This window comes from Channa argus, chromosome 11, assembly GCF_033026475.1.
Source record: "Channa argus isolate prfri chromosome 11, Channa argus male v1.0, whole genome shotgun sequence".
Classification (NCBI taxonomy): domain Eukaryota; kingdom Metazoa; phylum Chordata; class Actinopteri; order Anabantiformes; family Channidae; genus Channa; species Channa argus.
Genome location: NC_090207.1, coordinates 17,957,920 through 17,972,387, shown reverse-complemented (window position 1 = coordinate 17,972,387; position 14,468 = coordinate 17,957,920). Strand labels below are relative to the sequence as shown.

The 14,468-nt window shown below is 40.9% G+C and overlaps 1 protein-coding gene across 6 annotated transcripts in view; it reads right to left on the bottom strand.

Annotated features, from left to right (window-relative positions):
* Positions 1–68: 68 nt before the first annotated feature.
* Positions 69–14,468, bottom strand: part of bin3 (bridging integrator 3) — a 32,469-nt gene continuing 18,069 nt past the window's right edge. For all 6 annotated transcript variants that reach the window (XM_067520414.1, XM_067520417.1, XM_067520415.1 and 3 more), the window contains 5 exons: positions 14,083–14,219; positions 9,709–9,749; positions 5,023–5,164; positions 3,808–3,942; positions 69–1,516 (listed from right to left, as the gene is read on the bottom strand). In XM_067520414.1, coding sequence (XP_067376515.1) covers positions 1,370–1,516; positions 3,808–3,942; positions 5,023–5,164; positions 9,709–9,749; positions 14,083–14,219 — 602 coding nt within the window. In that variant the 3' untranslated portion in view covers positions 69–1,369. The remainder of the gene's footprint in view (positions 1,517–3,807; positions 3,943–5,022; positions 5,165–9,708; positions 9,750–14,082; positions 14,220–14,468) is intronic.

Sequence of the window (14,468 nt, the reverse complement as noted above, 5' to 3'; positions counted from 1 at the left end):
CATCCAGGTAGTATTTAAACAAACTTTTCAAAACAATGCTATATTAACAATGCAGATTATAGAAGATGTTGCTATTCTCACGGTTAATTTATTTGATTATTGATATACACTGAAATGACAGATGAAAACATTGTCATTTGACAGACTGCAGTATTTATACATTACAAGCCTATATAAAGCCCACTGATCCCCCTTAGTTAATCATCCACTACTACAACTTACACTGTTAAAAAAAATAAAACCCACACACCTTAATGAATACAATGATTTGGTTACTACGCTGCAAAACACAGACAACTCAGCATTTTGTGTATATAATTTCAAAGTCAAAATACATCTATTAAAGAATAAATAGTCAAACTCTTGAGGTTACACCTATGCAAAAAAAAAATCCACTTGCATAATATGGCAGCATAGTGTACAAACAAAGGAGGGTAATGAAAGAACGATTTGGTCCAATTTAAAGCAAAGCTAAAAACAGTTCCAGAGCTGATGTAGTGGATCCGGAGAACTGACATTCTGCAGAATGTCAACAATGGGTGAGGTTCCTTACAAACAGAAACTGAACCACTAACAATAGAACAAAGAATGGATAGTGTGAATAAGTGGAAATTGCACATCATTATCAGTATTTTTCACTAGAGGGAGCACCAGCCTTTGTTTTGGAGAATGATTTCGGCTTCAACACAGACCTGTTCTCTCCGCAGCCTCGGTGGTCGACCTTTCAACACTACTACATAGACACCATCTCACTTTGTTCAAGTTAGTTTTCATTTTTCATCCAGTCAAGACCATGTAGGCACATTATGCACATGTTATTAAAATTATCCTCTAAACCCCAATTTAAAAGCCCTCACAATACATGGCACAGAGCTAAACTCAGAGTTAACCAGCAAAAGCCAAGACACAAATATATTTTCTTGCAGATAACATTCAGTCTTGCATCTAGTTTTGCAATAAAAACGATGAGTTAACAGTTTCACAGATTGTTGTGATTAATAAAAAACATTCCTTGTCACTTCCTACTTTAAAAATTGCTTATATGCATATTTGAAACCAGACATGTAACCATGTAAATTAGTTATGAAGAGTACTTTTCTATTCATAATTTATATAAAATAAAATAAAAAAAAACATGTTGACTTATGTTGTACTTGGTTGATGGCTTAGTAGCAATTTAGCTGTTTTCTAAAGACTCAAACACAGGAGGGTAGAGATGGGGGTTGGGGTGTGAGGCCATAAGGAAATAAACTGTTAATCAGGTTAAGGCCATTGCTGTCCATCTGAACTGTGTGGAGGAGCCTGAAAAGAGTGCAATCCATTCAAAGAGGCATGAAAGGAGCCCTTCCCGGTTTTCAGCCTTCCTCCTTCAGTCGTCGGCGACAATAGACAGAGCACGCAACTCGCTGAGCTTGGCCTCTGTCTCCCTCTCCCTCTGTTCATCAGTCAGCCCTGCCTGGTCGATCTGATCTGTTAACTCGCTGAAGATCTTGTACATTTCAGTGAAATACACCACCTGGGGGGCACAGGAGAAAGAAGCAACAATCCACACAGCTTTTTAAGGTGTCTCCGGAAAAAAGGTCCAAACTGTGTTCCACTCACTAAACTTAACCTTGCTTTCACTTACACAAGTCTGACGCTGCTGATCTCATACCTCTTCAACCCCACTAATGAGAAGTGATTTGAGAGGAGAAGAGAAAGCCCACAGATATCAAACAGCTCCAAGAAAGCCCCAAAAACTCAGCACTTCAATGGGCAGTGACCCTGCTTTTCTCTCCCAATCTGAACAAGAGATAAAGAGTGTTCACTGAAAGCTTTCTTGACACTTCCCACCCCTGCTTCTTCCCTTTAGTTCATGAGTCAGGCTCCCTAGAGAGTTGCTTTGATGATTAATAGACTTTAATCACATTACAAGACTCTAGAAGAGTAGGCAGAGAATGAAAGTACTGGGAAATACAACCCCTTGAAACCCACACACATCTCAATGTTTATTCACGCAGCGATGCATACGATACCATGCTCTTAAGGGGGCATCGTTGGCTTTTCTGAAATTGCATGTGTGTCCTATTGTAGGCTGAAACACCAAGACCAACCAAGATATCAGTGGGAGAAATGCTTACTGAGTCTCAACAGGTCACAACAGAATAGGGCTAGGTTAAGATGGAAATAAACTAGGAATCATGCATCTTATATACAAATAACATCTGTCTCACTCTGTCATGAGCAGATTTGCCACTGTCAGCCAAATGAAAAACGTTTCTAGACTACTTTGTACAAGGCTTTTTAAGTGCCCAGTCTGAAAGACCTTAGTATGTTTATACCAATATTTGCCACCTAAACCACATGAGTGGGCCATAAGTATTGGGTTACTGCTGTTTGTGGGGGTAAAGCGGATATTTTTTTCCTAAAAGTGGCTTGTTGAAAGGGCCATCGGAAATGTCCATATGACCAGTGATGATAATGTACACAAGTTCAGTGTCTGGCTTTCTGCAGCAAAGACACTCTACTATTACAATTAGTAGAGTCACCACGAGGAATAAACGCAGCCTAACACAACTGTGACCACCTACGATACAAAAAGGAGCCCTTGAGTAAAGTAGAGCTCTGAATTAAATGACTTCTCTCTGAGCATTTTAACATACCATAGTGCCAGCTGCTTAATATTTATACTAACACGATACACTTTAACCTCTGAGCCTACAAATACAATGAACACTGCGTGACTACTGTGTCGTCAGAAAAAGAGAATCAACAGAAATTAAACATAAACAGAGTAACCTTAAGTGTTTATTGAATGAATACATGAAGCAGTGAATTTAAAGTGAGGAGAAAAAAAAAAACTATCAAGACAATGTCTCGATTCATCAACATCTGTACAGGTGGGCAGGTCAGGCTGTGTGTCCCACTGACAGTTGCTGGACAGGGCTTGTGGTAGTGACGCTTAGGACTAACAACAAAGGCAGCCTTTGTGCCTTTTCCTGCTGCTGCTGGGAGCTGAGCAGCAACAAGCGAGAAGGGAGAGAAGGGAGTGGAGGATGAAACTGAGCACATGCAGCAAGGCTGGGGATGAGGTCCACTGGTCCACTGACCACCCACGTGCGACTGTGTATGTGTAAACATGTGTAAATGCTCATTCATGTGTGTGAGCTACATGAATAAAGATAATGTAGACAGAATAAAACAGCTTGTTTGACTAATAGGAACTCTTAGCACCAAACAAAGCCACGCACAAGGTAAAACACTTCAATTTTAATCTCTCGAAAAAGTAAGGACCAGTGCAAAGATTTGTAGAAATGTTTTATCCTGCTTTTACTTTATTGCTCAGTTTGCTAATTTTTTTTTTCAAAGTATTTCACAGAACTGGTAATTGTCATTAGTCTGGGATAATCTTGTTTATTAATTAGGAGTGTGCCAGTGACTGTAACTAGGAGGAAATGACATCGCCAGGCAGGTCTGGGGTGGGGGAGGGGGACATGGTGGCGCTAACGTGAGACACCCAGCTGCTTTAAGAAAGCTTCAGGTTAGAGGAAGGCTAGCAGGGCTGCAGTGGAGCCAGACAGATGAGGTCCTCCTGGGCTATACGCAGCATTGTGGGCCATCACTGGTGGTTAATCGCATTAGGATGGAGCTGTATGGAGGGAGACTGCCAGGATTATACACTCCCTTACATCAGACACTTTCTGCACTGTTTAGCCAGTGCTTACGGGGCGTAGCAGCACACTTTGGAGTTGTGTGTGTGTGTATGTTTGCACACGGGCATGTGTGAATGGCTCATTGTGTGTACATATTCAGGGGGGGATCACTAACCTGTGCCCGGATGAGAGCCTCAAAGCTGGGCTGGAAGTAGTCGATGCGGCTGTGGTAGAACTTGGGCATTTCGTCAAGCAGCTGCTTGTTCTTGACCTCAAAGTCCTCCCTGACTGGTCGGAGCTCCTCTTTGGCCTGAGGTGTAAGGGGAGAGAGGAAACAAAAGGTCATGATTGGTCACCATGAGTTCTCACTTAGTATAACATTCCCTCATTTCAACAGTGTCACTTCATGTTACAAAGCACACAACATATTATAGATTTTCACAAAAAACTGAGTACAAGGAGTTACAAACTAAGAGACATAACATACCTAGAAATGTTAAGATTAAAGTAAATTCGTCATTTGAACCATCATTAGTCTCCTTTTTCTTATTGTTCAGAAAGATATTTGGCTAATTCCCACAGAGAAGCAGTGTAAAAAAAAAAGGCTGTAATCACGACCACAGTGAGGAGGAGTGGGTAATGTGGGCAGACTTGGCTGTGAGTGGACTCCAGCAGCACTGATCTGTGTGTGAATGTATTAGTGGGTAGTCAACTGTAGGCATGGAGTTATGGAATGCACAATGAATATGTGTGAGAGGGTGAGAATTTTTATTAAGGGGAAGGGGGGAGTTGCTATATTCCAACTACAACATATTGTTTTTCTACTGCATTATGGTATGGTCTCTTAACCTTAGTTTTCTTTACACATGCCAGTTGAAATGGTATACGGGTGTTTTGTCAGGATCATTTCTTTAAGTGCACTGGGATTCAAAGGGCAGGGATGTGGAGGCCTCTTCAAGGCTTTGTTCCCCTGACAGTGCTTTTCTCAGAGTGTGTGGGTGGCTTGCCATGTGAGGATGTGTTAGAGGCAATAGCATAGGCAACACTGCATCGCTATCTGTGAATGTGTGTGCTTTTGTAGTGGCCTCATGGTATGTGTGTCTACAATTCTCAATTATGTGCCTGTAGATGTGCAGCAGTGCCTTTTTTGAAAAGGCACTACTTGAGAGCCTGGTAGCTTGCGTGGGTGAAGGAGCGCACATGTACAGTATGCATGTGCTCAACTATTTTTGTTCATATCCAGTCAGCATTTGTGTCTTTTTCCACTTATTGCACTCAATTCACAATACGGGCAACATGTAAGAGCAAGTGATCTCTGCTCCCCTGCAGATTGAGGGAGCATTTGAGTGGATTATCACATGCACAGATGCAAGCTTTAAACTCACAGTACCTGGTGTAGTTTGACCATAATGGGCCCAGTTTTTTCTTTCTCTTCATACTTCTCCACTTTGGCCTGCAACCGTTTATAGTCCTGCAGTGCCTGTTCCCGACGTTTCACTGCCATGTTGAGGCTGGGGAAGACACCACTGTACCTGCAAGACAAACATCTCTGACTAGCAATAGTACACAAGAACAATCACACACAATTGTGTAAGCTTGCAAACACCCAGACACACACATGTATGTACTTAAGTGGAGAGGAAAACTGAAATCACAGTAACACAATCTCAAAACAACTTTCCTTGCTCTTTGGAAACTGCAGACATGCTTTCAGCATTGCACCCCATCTTAATAAAAGCCATTATGAATAAATAAAATTCATTGACTTAACATCTTATTGCAGAGGTACTCTCAAACCCCTGAGGACAGCTTTGCATTAAGTTTCCTCTAATTTATTATCCAAGTACTGTAGTTCAAAATGGAATGAAACAATTCATTTTGTGACAATTATCATATTCCGAATGAAAATATATTCTTGCCATGAGAATCCTAGTCTTCAGCACTAAAAATAGGAAAACATTCATCTGTAACTTAGCAACAGGAGTCTGAGATTCATCCTGGGACTTGTTGTACTGGTTTTGTGGCTGCTTTTAATGGGAAACAGGAATACTGTATTCTGTAAATATTTAACCCAATAATAATCCATAAAGATATAGAAATTAAAGTTGACATACCCTGATCATAGATAACCTTTAAATTACATAGGTAAAGTATCCTTGACTGTATGCAGCATTAAAAACACAGAATGCTCTGAAAACTTAAAGGGGATACAAGGAATAATACAGGTGAATGTGACAAGGAAATTGTACAAGCTGTTTGTAAAATCCCAGCAAGTATTAAGAAGCTAACAGCAGAGCAAAGACAATTATTACAAACCTATTTTTGGGGGGCTTTTCTAACATGTAAACAAAAGACGGAGAATGTCCTTAAAAAGGAAGCTTCACAATTATTCACTCAGGTGTCAGCCACATTTGAGTCAGCAATAAAACAATTGTTTTGAATTGTGAGATGGAGCTTTTTTGAATGACTCATTTAAAAAACTGTTCCACCAACAATGTAGGCACACTACTACAATAGTTTATTTTGTGCAGCTCAGCCCATAGACTTATTAGCCACAAAAGTGGGCCTTATGAATAAGGTTCCTCTAGATGCCAACCCTTGGTCTGTTGTTGCACTGGTGGGCACAGAACCTGTGGACTGACAGTGTAAAAATAGATTATGGACTCATCTGCTTGTCCACCTTACCAGAGGGCAGAAGCAGAAGCAAACAAGCAGGAATTGTTTCCGACAGGAAGTTAAGCAAAGGGGTGGTCTTTTAGTTTTTCGAGTGACATCACAGTACTCAGCCCAGCCCAGCCCCACAACCCACGCTCTACCGCTATTTATAAAATACCACTTTGGCCCAGTTTACAACAGGGGTGGATGCCGGTCCTCAAGTCTACTATCTGTTCCAGTGTACACATACTTGAAGTGCCAAGGGATTATGTAACTGCCCTCTACCCATGACTGCTAAACAGCACTGTCCTATTGGCTAATGACAACACAGCATCAAATACTCTTTTAGATGACACAAAGGGTGATTACATTCTCTCCAGTGTAGTTCATCTGAAGGCATGCTGTGAGTTCCTCATGACACACCATGATAGCCTGTTGTTTCTGCTCTCAAGTGGGACATTACAGCCAGCGACTACCATGTTTCAACACACTAGAAACTTAAGGGCCACTGCTCTCCTGGTGCTGGAGGAGGAAAAGCGAGACACAAAGCCAGCTGCTTGTTAACCCATTTCTGTCCTTTCCATACGGGTGTCCCACTATTATATTCGAGGGACAGAAGTTGAAGTGACTCAGCTGTGTCAACAGCTCCCACATAATATGCAGCAGTGGCCCTGGATGAAGGTGACTATAAACTCTTGTAATGACAGTTTGGTCCAGACAGTGGACATTTCCCTCAATGTCCAAGTCTTGGCTGGACAACTACCAGTCAGCCAGTTAGATCTGCACTTGTGGTCAGTCAGTCATGCCTTAGGTTGGTTAAGGTCTGCACAGAGGCCAAGGGCACACCACTGTCCATGTGACAGGTCAGGGTGTGGTGAACAGACTGGATGATAATAACATCTGGACCAAAGAGTGTGTTTATGAGCAGCTGCCAATCCACAGACAGGCCAGTCTGACTCGTCAGCCAAGCCCAACTCTGGTCCAGACACCCTCAGTCTTTGAGGCTGGCTGTCCCTCTTCACTATTACCGTCACATAATTCACTACTGTGAAAATAAAAAGAAAGAAAAAAAAAACACTCTGCAAACCATTAAAAATATAGGCAAGGAATTTGTTTACGGGCAAATTACTACCTCAATGTGTTATGGTCTCAGATAAAGACTTAGAAGTATCAGGCCAGGTTACATCACATGGCAAGTATTGTTAAACTTCGCTTGCTTTGAATGTAGAATAACTCCCTCCTGTGTGTGAATGGTATAAGGGCAATGAGCCATGGGAATTTCTGTGTGTCTGACGTGCATGCCAGCCGAACCGCCTTTGTGAAGAGTGTTCGATCTGCTGCAACTTGCCTTGTGTTTTGTTGATGAAAACTCAAGCAGCCTGGATACATGATACACAGGAAAAGATTAAAAGATAGTACTTATTGTGTACTTAAAACTGAACTACAATTTCAAACATTCAACAACAAATTTAAATCAAAAGTGATAACTGCCCCCCCAAAAAATACTGTATCAACCTTGCAGCTAAGGCTAAATAATCCAGTCAGCTCCAGGCCTCACAACATGCTCAATTCCAGGGGCAGAGTCTTCCTCTGATTAGGAGGAGTGAAGTCAGCTGATCCATTCACAGTTCAACCCAGGGCAGAGGTCTCAAAACAGGCTTGACTTCTGTCTCACCCAAAAGAGCAACGGAGCAGAAAGGGCTAAGTTAGAAGGCCTAGATAACACAAATGCCTGAATGCCCACGCACTCCCCTCCCCTCACATAAACATAGTGATGTCATTCAGTGACCCCATTGAGTGGATGAAATTCATGCCTGGGCCTGAGAGAGAGAGAAAGAGACAATGGGGGGAGAAGTGGGGGACTGGCATTTTTTTTATTTTTTGACTGTTCATTTTACCACACTAAGTATTAAAGATGGATGCTGAAATTTGAAATGGCTATTACACATGGTCACAACCACATGCCTAACATGCATACATGCATGCACACAGAATCTATTCAAGGTCTTCCATTATCATTAACGTTCTCTCTTTCAACTCTTCTCTAATTCTCTGTACAATGACACAAGATCACCAATAGAGCAGAGACTAAGTAAACAATAACAAATATTCATTAGTGAACGACTAATGGAATCTTAATGGAAGCTGTAAAGTATAGTAGCTTTTCTGTCTCAGTTTTCTATAGAAGACACTTTGATAAACTAATAGTGCTGTTTTTTTTAAGGAAAGAAAAAATTAATTAAGAGGTCAGATAAACTTGGCTTTAAAACTTGTTTATGAACTTATTTCCTCTGCTCTATCTCAGAATCATGTAAATGTATGACTTTACCAAAATACCAACTTTGTGAGACAGCACCACCTCTAAAATCTAGGTTAGTGTTTGTGTATGTGTGTTTGAGTGAGAGCATGTACTGTCCTGAGACAGCTCTCCTTCTGCACCAATCTCTGACTCTGGGCCCAGGAAGCTGGGCCCTTTGCCATATTCTGAGCCTGCCCACACGTCCGCCTGCCGCCCACCAGGAAGAGGAAATTAGAACCATTCCATCCTGTCATTGCTCCGCCACCAGAGCACATGAGGAAGAGAGGGCTTCACACTCACACACACACACACACACACACACACACACACACACACACACACACACACACACACACACCCCAACTATTCATGTTTTACAGTGGAATCTCTTCACAATGGTTACTTGAAAAATGGATTTATGGGGGAGAAAGTTCAAGATATAGTTACAATAAAAAAATATGCACAAGCTCCCATATAAAACATATGTTTAATCTCCTGGGAGGAGCCAAGAGGAGGAAGCAAACCCTTAACAAGCACTCCGGAAGATGGGTGGGACAGTCGAACCACTCCCTTCAATACCTCTGTTTTGCATGTGCGTGTCTACAGGATGTGTGTGTATGTGCGCACATTTAAAAAAAAAGTCTGACTTAAGGAATGGAATAGCACTCACTGCCTGTTCAAATGGGGGCGAGTATTAGAAATTAGAACCAAATAAACTTTCTTCCAGACACATGACCACCACAGCAGCACTGCTCACTCACTATCTCGTTTTTACAATCTGTATTAATACAACTGTGGTCTTCCTGTAGTACTGCATTTTCCAACTGACACGTTTGTGGAATACGTTTGGTTATAATGTTACATATTTACAAAGTTATAATGTTGAAAATGTTACAAGAAACAGGACTTAATTTATATACAGTTTCAAGTGGATTTATAACATCAATAACAAAAAAAGCCACAAAATCATCTTTACCCTCCCCGACTGTGTTCCACTAATCTGCCACTCCAAACAAAATGTTAAACTCATCAACAACCACTATTTGACCATGGTTTGGTGTAGACATTTTAAAATGGCCCTAAAATACAGAAGAACAAAAAGTTTGAGATTTATTTACTTACTTTTTCAGAGGGTCAATAACAGTTTTCTGGATTTGGTTGACCTGTAATAAAAAGAAAGATTCTTAACATAAGCAATAAACACACCCAAGGAAAGTGGAATTATAAATTGTCATTCACTGTTAAACTGACTTGCATTGAAATTATTATTAAAAATATGGAACAAAATAGATTCTACATCTCTCGCTCATTAGCTGCAAATTGATGCCAATGCAGAAACATCAACAACTATGTATATTTCAAATAGAGCACTCAACTAAAAAGGGGAGGGGGGCTTGCAAAGAAACTTTCATGACGTTGACTCTTTTATTGTACACAGGCCCTGAGGAGAAACCCCTGAATATTCATTGAGCTTGCGATACAAAAGGATGGAACTGTCAGGGGACAGACATGAAAGCGAAGCCCAACTGATTTCAAATCCTGTGGAGGGTGGGCTGCCTTACAAGATGAAAGTTCTTTGCAAACAAACATTTTAACAATAACAGTTTATATTTTCCTGCATTCTCCTTCTGGTTGCCAGAACCAACAGGGAAGAAAAGGAGGGGAAGGGGGTGTTAAATGGAAGTAAACGAACATCTCATTTTTAGGCCTCCAGCCCCGGCACCAAGTCTCATCGACAGAAGTTGGTGCACAATTAATAAAGTTCCCAGCATAATTTACAATGCAGATTCAACATGACTTTTACTACTAGATCTCATAGCATAACAGACTCCTAAGTTAACCAGGCAACTGAGTCAAGTAAAAAGCAAATAATAGGAGCAGTGAAGAAGAATTTAAAGCAGTGAGATGTGAAGTGAGAGCTGCATGAGAACAGTGAGCAGCTCCACTAATCATATGTTCACTTGCTATTGGAAGGACAGTCAATCACACAACAACAAGGAAGCGAGATCGCAGCTGTGGTTTGTAAAAATGCCCTGACCATCTATGAGAACATACAGCAATACTCACTGCTTCAAACAGGCAGATTTCCATGTACAAAATGGTTGATTGTGGTTTGAGGGAAAACAGAGAACCAATAACAAATAAGTACATGGGAATTCACATTTTCTTTGTTTTACATATTCACACCATCCCCCCTCCCATACTTGAACTGTGCTGCTGCTTCTAAGGTGAGAACATGCAGTGAGAAGGGAGAACAACACCGGCAGATTTGCTTAAGCATGCTGGTGCCCTCTACCCTCTGCCCCTTCCCACAGAGAGGGGGGGGGGGGTGCAAAGCTATTCCTTGGAGGCTCTGCAGAGCCTGAGGCCAGTGCTCAAGCAGCAGTCTCCATCAGTGAGTCACGGGGCAGAGGCCATCCCGGCACACAGGCCTCCCAAAAATACACACAGATCGCAGAGGAAATCAATATCCCTCCAAACGGAGCATCCTCCACTGCTCTGCCGCCATCTACATCTACACTACACTGGGGCTCAGCTTCAGCAGCAGTGTGCCGGGGGGGCTGTGCGCCCTCCTCAGCCCCAGAAATAAACACACAGACCTGGGCCACTGCTGCCTTCATTATCGCTGCACGTTTTATCTGCTGGCTCTCTCACTTGTGGGCCCTGCGGCAGAACATCTCGTCTCAACGCGGAGAAGAGCAAAGGGTGGATGCTTTTGTGTCTGTTTCACTGGAGCACTAGGGTTTGCTGTTGGTGCCTTCAGAATCAACAGTCAGCTTGAAGGGAGAAGCAGGCGTAGTGTTTCAGTGAGCTGTGCTGGATTTTAAACACCTAGCAAACCTGAGGTGATATTCCACATTGCAGGCTGACCAAAAAAAAAAAGTGCTCACAATAACTCTTGCCTTTTGCCCACTTTTAGCCATTTTACCAAAGTAGAGACACAGCCCAGCCCAAACCTGCCACTGAGCATTGAGTTAAGGCAGGGATTTTTATTTAGTAAGACTGAAAGCAGTGCAGAGAAAATCAGGTGTGACCTAGCTGTCAAAATCCACTCTGGATGAAAGTGTGTTAAAAAAGTATACAAGCACGTCAATACAGTTTGCGACTGTTGTGCTCTAAAAGTGAGAAACTGTGCTGAGGTCAAAATGATGGGCTGAATCATTCTCTAAGACATCCCAGTCATACAGCCAAACAGGAAAACTACATCATGAAGGCAGAAAATACATCCATACAAAGACAAGTTGGCCATTTTTTGATGACTAAAATTACAAAATAATCTTTAAATAAGGACTCAAAAATGATGAATTGATGTGGATACTGAGGGGACCATGGCCTCCCTGGTTTGATAGAAATCAAGGTACCGACTGTACCCAGGAGGAAAAAGGGGAGCATAGACTTTAACTTTGAACAAGCGTATCTTCACATTGTGGTAAAACAAGTTGTGGATTCTGAGTGCTCAAAATCACCTATCATTTGATTGTCAAGTATGCATGGCAAAACTGGTAAAAATACTTCTTCAGTTTCAAATTTGGAGACAGTAAAAAAAAAAAAAAAAAGGGAATTTGATACTGTATAAAATTTAAAGAATGTAAAAGTTACTCTCTCCGGAAAACAGTCAAACTGGCAGGAGTGCTCTCCTGGGCACTCAACCAAGCCAAGTCCTGGAACATACGCACCCCGGGTCACAAACCCACACACTCCGTCCAACCCACATTCTACTTTAGTCTAGTCAGTCAAAATGGCTCCTGTAAAATTTGATGAGCTGTGAGCAAAGCTAGTTTAGAAGACTGGTGTTGTAAAACTGAAGAAAAAAGTAAATAAAATGGACTACTGCAATATAGTTGCCTAAATGGTTTCAACACAGAAGTAGATTTACAGGATGCACATTTAAAAATCAATGCCATTAGTTTTGATAAAAAGAGGATGTCAAAACACTTCTACAGAAGTTTTGGTTCAACACTTCAAAGTCTTTGACACAGGTTATGGTTTGATTTTCTGTGTAGACTGAGTCTAATTCACAATATGTTAACATAAAATCATACTTTCTCAAAATACACTGTGGTGCAATTGAGAAACTACATTAAAATGTTGTCAGAATAAAAAAAATAAAAAATAAAACCATACACTTTTTACAAAACTGTTCATTTGCTCCACCTTGTTAGATAATTGTTGGTGAAAAGGTTATGAAATCATTGTGGTTTACAACAAAATGTGAAACAGGGAGAATATTTTAAGGCTACACATGTAAAAAGCCCAGAACACCTAACAGCAGGGCAATGAGTCAAGAAAACACAGATGGAAAAAAGTAAATCGGTATATGCCTTAGTGTGATCTCCTGTGTTCTTTCCTGTATTTTTCCTCTTTAAAAGTCTACCCTTCACAGTGTAGTGCCTTGAGGATGCACACATGCAGTGGCCACTATGATTCACATAATCACCTGTGGCAATGATTCTAATCAAAAAACTGAAGTTCACCCAGTAAATAACGAGAAGTACCCTGACATCCAAAGAACAGATCATCACAAACTACAGCTGTGAGAGAGTAGGCAAGGGTATGCTGTATTGCTTACAGTTATGAAAAGAAATCTCTGCATATATACAGATGCACCATAGGACATACAAGGGTGAAAGACACAAAGATTATGAGAAACACACTAAAAATCAACACGCACATGAAATATAAAACAGAAACAAACGAAATTTTGAAACACATGAGGAAATGTGATCATGATCATATTTTAACAACACTAGTGGTGTAGCTCTGTGGATGGCATTGTTGGTTCAGAGCTGCCTGCCTGTCAGTCTGTACTGAATAGCCTGGAAATTTGGTGATTCCCTGGGTGCTGTTTCAGTTTCTACTGCTTTACCAAGAGAGGCCTTTGAGGATTTTGGGTGTTTTTAAGTTACATTTTTTGAAGATTATTACAATTTCTATATATCATATACATGAAGCCGGAATATACAAACTTTTTTACTGCAGACCTTCAACACTATATGCTGCGAGGCGTCACTGTAAAAAAGTTGACCTGAAGCCAAATGTACTGTACATCTCAATAAACATGATAACCGCACAAGCTATAAACAGAGGTCCTTCTATGAATTTTGTGGTATGGCACATTTTCCTGTTGAGAAAAGAATTTTCCATTGTATGAGTTATTTTAGACACCAATGAGTCACAAATGCATCAATCTTCACAGCTGATAACCAGTAGCTTGGGCTTATAGAGGATGATGCCACAGATGCTTTTCAAGTAGACAGCAGAAGGAAAGACATACGGATAGTTTTTAGTGCACAGGCTGCACAATATTGACAAATATGAAAATGTATTTTCAACAAAAACCCATTTAGTTTCCTTCTTTGTATGTCAAAGACATTTCCCCTGATACAAATCTAATACCAATGGTAAGTGCCAAGAAAACGAAGAAGAGAACAAACTAAAGAGTGAAATAGTGCAATACAAATTTAAAGTATGGAAGACTGTGATAAAGAGTCCAACCTTCTCCTGGTTGAATGAGTCCATTCTTCTCATGGCTGTATCTAAAGCAGTCATGGACTCTAGGAAGGCCTGATCCTGCTCACACAGCGGGTTACTCAGCAGGTCTGCAGAAATCTTCACTGCTGCTTTGGACATGGCTGCCAGACACACAATGAAATGCAATGAAAAAGATACTGTATAATTAAATATATAATATAAACATAATTAAATAATGTGAAAAGATGATTGTGTGGATGATAACCGATTGCAGAAAATGTCTTTACCTACACTTCTATACAAGCACAAACACATTTTCATACAACCACAGGGGTAATTTTTTGGTGGATTACACTAAGGATTTATGTGTTTCATCAGTGTGTGCTTGTATGTAGTGAGGTCTTCAAAAG